Source organism: Poecilia latipinna, unplaced genomic scaffold (genome assembly GCF_001443285.1).
Source record: "Poecilia latipinna isolate Pla-1442-1.1 unplaced genomic scaffold, P_latipinna-1.0 Scaffold566, whole genome shotgun sequence".
NCBI lineage: Eukaryota > Metazoa > Chordata > Actinopteri > Cyprinodontiformes > Poeciliidae > Poecilia > Poecilia latipinna.
The window spans coordinates 29,132-34,603 of record NW_015113182.1 but is presented as its reverse complement, the minus strand read 5'-3'; the positions used below and the strand labels follow the sequence as shown (position 1 = coordinate 34,603).

The following is a 5,472-nucleotide window of genomic DNA, read 5'->3' as shown; positions in this document are numbered from 1 at the left end:
CCACCTCTCCCCCTCCCCACCACGGCCCACAGCTTACCTGGTGGTGGTCGATGTTGAGCACCGTCAGCGGCGTCCTGTTGGGGTTGGAGGCTGCCGGCGGGCAGGTCCGCTGAGGCGGTTGCTTCTGCAGGGAAGGGTGCGTCTCCAGAGCCAGCTGCAGGTCCAGGATGTAGTCTATGACATGCTGGAGGATCTCCACTTTACTCACTTTCTTGTCCTGCGGAATGGTGGGCACCAGGCGCTTCAGGCGGCTGTAGCAGTCGTTCATGTCGTACTGCAAGCAGAACAGGTCCTCCTCTTCCATCCGGCACCGGGCGATGTTCAGGCTCTGCTTCGACAGATAGTGCAGGGAGAGCTGGCTGCTGCTGCCGCCGCCGCTGGAGGAGGAGGATGAAGAGGAGGAGGAGGAGGAGGAAGAGGAGGAGGAGTCCTGGGGGTGGACTGGAGTAACAGCCTTCATCTTAAATAACCCGACGGCTCTCGCGCGGAGGCAGCGGCGATAATGAAACAATAAGAACCCGAGCAGGAGCCGCTTCTGACACGGCAGCGACGACAACGAGAAGCTGCAGAAGACCGAAAAGGTGAAGCGAACCCAAAAGGCGAAATTCTGGTCTGTCAACACATCCCGCGAAGCCCTCCGGTTCCTCTCACTTCAGCAGGCGCGCAATGAGCGCAGTGAATAGACTTGGTTCATTTATAGAGGAGAGGGGAGGCGCCAAGGCGAGCAGGCTGACAGATCAGGGAGAGGAGCTGGTCAATCACTGGCAGCCCGCTGCCCACCGACCCGACGGCGGAGCCGAGAAAAAGGCGTGTCTCTCTCTCTCTCTCTCTCTCTCTCTCTCTCTTTCTCTCTATGCGCGCGATGCGGTGGGCTACCTAGACGCTGGAAGTGTGTGTGTGTGTGTGTGTGTGTGTGTAAGAGAGAGAGAGAGAGAGAGAGAAAGAGAGAGAAATGGAAAGGGAGACAGAAAACAAACCGATCCGACGGAGGAGAGAGGAATGCGGCTGTTCCAACAGCGCTCTATAGATTATAGGATAGAGTGTAAAGAAACGTGGAGCTTCGTGTGTCTGTCCGGAGGAATCCTGCAGCGCATCGGATGTGTTCACACTTCCACACCGACGGGATTCAGATCAGCAGCTTTTTAGTGCCCGGACTTATTGATGCGTAATTACGCACAGCCACGTTCGCATTGATCACTGCGACAATGAAACACCTGCACGACCAGAAAGGCCGGGTTGGGTCAAGTTAGCAAATGTCTGTCAAGACTAAAAATTACAAATTAAAAAGAGTAAAATAAACGTTACATTTGCGGCTTGCTTTCATAAAAGTTATCTCGAATTTCTTCACCATAAAGTTTTCGGCTATCATAGTGCCAGATTTACTCCATTTTGCTCAGGTATATCATTCTGATGGAATTTTTATTTTTATTTTTTGCATGTTTGACTTGGATTTAATATTAAGTATTTGAAAATTAAAAATTCTTGACGTCTTTATATAAAACAATTTAAAATGAAATCAAACAAAAATGAAGTTTTAAATCGTCCACTGTCTCTCCTCCATCTCTTGTTCCTCCAACATTCCTCCGGCTCTCTGCTCCCTCAGCCGCTCACTGAGGGCCCCGCGGGCCAGACTGCCTGGCGCCACGCAGCAAGCTTCAACCATTCACACCAAACTTTTCCTTCTTCCTTTCCTTCTATCTCCCTTCGTCCCTTTCTCTTTCCTCCTTTCCTTCATTTTTCCCGTCAGGCCACAGTGCAGTAAAGATGGCACCAACCTCAGCGTCCCTTCCAGGTTTAAATAGGATCCACCACATTCGCTGCTGTCATGAGAAGTGAAAGGCCTAAATGGCTTTAAATTGGAACTTTATTTTTATAATTTTTTTCAGCCTTTTCTCCTATGTCTTCTTCTGACTGTCGCTGTTTTACGGTTGCCATGAAAAGTCGCTGCTCTGCTCAGCCGTGTGTGTTTGTTTCAAGGAGAACTTCAGAGTAATCAGTGATATGAATGGGTGATGCTGCCTTCCACCGGTAGCGTGTTGCTCTGACTGTCTGTGCAGCAGGAGGATGATGGTGGCAGACTGAGAGGAAGAACAGTGGAGTAGATCTGTGGCGGTGACTCACTCAGAACGTTTGTCTCCGAGCAATAATGGTGATAAAACATCAGATGATAAAACATTAGATTCTTCTTGTGATTTTTAGAATGCTACAGCTAACGGGGTTGTTTCCCCTTTTTGTGAACTGATTGATTCATGTGGTTAGTTGTTTTTTTTTTCTAACAAAGATAACCCCTTTGCTCTCTCCTGCTGAAGATGAAATGTTCTGTGTTGGTTTGTTTGAATCTCAGAACTGTTCCAGGGTCCATGCAGCTCCATGGAGAATCTTTGACATGCAGCCACATGAGCTTCACTTGTTTTCTCCCTCTTTAGCTCAGGCTGTCAGCCTGGACGCAGAGCACCATGAGCTTCTTGACTGCTTTTCTGATTAACGTGCTCCTTGCCAGTCCTTCAGTTTACAGTCCAGGTATGTTTCAGTTTTTGAAGATGGATTAAATGCTCTGTGTGAAATGCTTGTTTGAAAACCTAACCCTGCCCCCTGACCTCTCTGCTGTCTATGTTCTTTGGTCTTCATGATGCTGTTGTTTTACTAAATGTTCTCTAACAAACCTCACATGCCAACAGAAAAACTTTTTTTTGTTACATCCAGATATATTAGTACATCCAGGAAGTAGTCTGCATCCCGTGCACTAGGTTTCATTTGGTGCTTCAGAGTAAAAGGTGGCTGGATAAAAGTACTCTTTATTTGTGTCAAGTGGTAAAAACCCCATGGATCATTTCCCTGACACGTAACAAGTATTTGCCAAATGTGTATTGGATCAATTTTAAAACATTGCATGGTGATGACCGACGTCGTCATATGATCATAAGCACGAGCTACAGCAACGGCCTTTTGTGGAGCATTGACTGTAGAGAAGTCTGTTAGGATATGGAGTCAGAGTTAAGAGTGTTGGGACTGTGATTGTGACTTCTTTCATCATTTCATGATCATGATGTTTTAAGCCATGGTTTACGTCCAGTCTGTCTTCTTGTAGTGCAGATGTTTGATGCGTGTCTCACATGAACAATGTAAAAGTGAGATAAAATGCGATATGACTGTTCAGACCGCAGGAGCCTTGAAAATAATCGGATACGTATCCGATTTAGTACCACATGTGGAAGTGGATCAGCTTTTATTTATTTATTTTTTTTAGGTGAAAAGATCAGATCAGACTACCGTGAAAAAGTCAGATATGGGTCATATATGGAGAAAAATAATTTGACATGGGTGACATCCCTCCGTTGTGTGAACGTAGTCACCATCCTGACATCCTCACAGATTTGATTGAAGCTGCTTCTGTCTGGCAGCCTCTATTAGAAAAACACTGGAAAAAAATGTAATAGATTATCAAAACAAGAGAACAGCTGACAAGAGGGAGTTTTGTTGTGCCTCGTAGAAACCAGACCTTAGAGGAACCTTATTTGCTACATTTGGTGGCATTTTCAAGGTTGATCACAGCCAACCTTGTTGGAAGCACCTTGCTGTGACCTCTGTATGGTACTTTGACCCTTTGTGCTCAGTAACCTTCTTATATTCTACTCTTGCTTGTTTTAGCCGTGTCCTCTGTCACAGGTCTGTGAACCATCCAAAGTTTACCACAAGGAAAAATTCGGAGCTGCTCAGAACAAAGATATTAATCTTGCATTTAGATTTCTTCTTTTTTTCTTTGCTCGTGTTCTGTTGCGTTTGCCCTGCTGCTCTTCCTCTCTGTTTACTTCTCTAAACGGGGTTTGTTCCGACCCCACTTCCCCAAAGGCTTCAGTCGCAGTGACATGGGACTCAGGCCTGGTAACCAGAGCCTCATTAGCTTAGCAGACAGGTGATAACCTGACAGGTGAAGCTTTCTTTGTTGTGGCTACACCGGGCTGGAGGCAACAAACAGACTCTGAAACACAGCCGGCTCCTCTGAGCACGCCTGGGCCAGAAAGTCAGCCAAAGAGAAGTAAGTGTTGCATGAGGCAGAATTTCATCAGGATCCTCTTGTGGTGTGCCTTTAATGCAGCAACTATGAGCAAAGTGGAAATTGCATGATGCTCACATCTGTGTGAGAGGTTTTCCTGGGTGGTGACATTTCCACACTTTCAGGAGAGCTAGCACCTCTCAGTCTCATGTGACACCATGACAGTAACATCAGATCATGCTGGATGCTCTTTTCATGGGTGAACACCATTCAGACAGCAGGATTAGTTGGTATTAAAATGAGAAGTGAACGCTTTCTGAAGGAGTTTTTGACTGAAGCGTTAACATCGAATTGACTCTGAAGTATCGTTTTGAGCAAATCAATAAATCAAAAGTGAAACCTGGCAGATGTTTGCAAATGTTTGCAAATCTTTGTCTGAATCCTGCTAATGAAAAAAAAAACACAATTCTGATATTGTGGCAACTTATTCAGGCATTGGAGTGACAGGTCTACTTGGGAGTGACTCCGCATGCAGCGTTTTGTTACTGTTTACTTTAATAAAGCGTCTGTCCAACAGGGAGCTGCTTCGCAGGTGCTGAGGAGGAATTGCACAAATAAAAATGTGAATTTTTGTATTCTGGCATTTTGTTTGAGGCGACCGGTCTCTGTGAAGAAGCATGGGCGTGATGGGTTGTGTTGGATTGCTGTTGTGGTCCATCTTGCTGACTACTAACACCTCACAGTAATGAGGTGTTACTGTGTTGAAAGTGATGTCAAAGTGGCTGTTCCGAGTGGAATCAAATCTGAGCCGATTTGATGCAAGTCGGATTCAGGACCACATGTGGAAGTGGCTCAAATCTGACTGAAAAGAATCAGAAATGGTCCTCATCTTCATACTTATTCTAAAAAGCCTGACCTGGGAACTTGACCTCCCCTGAAAACAAAAATCAGATGCGGACCTTATCTGACTGCAGTGTGGATGTAGCCAAAGCATCAAAGTTGAAATTGATGAATTTTCTCAACCGAGCTGATTAGATTTACCTTGTTACAATCAGTTTTGTTCTGACAGAACTTACACACCCACATTAAAGATAAAGTTCTATCCTGTTTGAAAGCCTGAGGTGCAGATCTAAACAAACGTCACCGCTATTAGCGTCTCATTGCTTTGAGTGTTGATGACATCCAGTAGTCATGTTGTACCTGCCTCATATCTGATCCAGTGTCATGTCTGCCACTGACGGCTTTGTCTGCGTGGACGATTTTGCTGTACAACATAATATCTTTTCAGAAGTGAACAAACTGGTCGTCTGGATGTGGTTTTGGTGGGAAAGAACCGTCTCTCCAGCTTCCATCAGCAGCTGACACAGTTTAACCGGTAGCCTGTAAATAATCCCCAATAGCTGGTCTGTCTGGTTTGTGATGAGTGGTGACACAGGTTGTTTTTATTTTTTTCATATATATATATATATATATATATA

At 45.3% G+C, this 5,472-nt stretch overlaps 1 protein-coding gene across 1 annotated transcript in view; it reads right to left on the bottom strand.

Moving 5' to 3' along the window:
- Nucleotides 1-784, bottom strand: part of id4 (inhibitor of DNA binding 4) — a 5,852-nt gene extending 5,068 nt beyond the window's left edge. The window contains exon 1 of the mRNA XM_015041718.1: nucleotides 38-784. Within this exon, the coding sequence (XP_014897204.1) occupies nucleotides 38-460 (423 nt within the window). The 5' untranslated portion in view covers nucleotides 461-784. The remainder of the gene's footprint in view (nucleotides 1-37) is intronic.
- Between the last annotated feature and the right edge of the window lie 4,688 nt (nucleotides 785-5,472).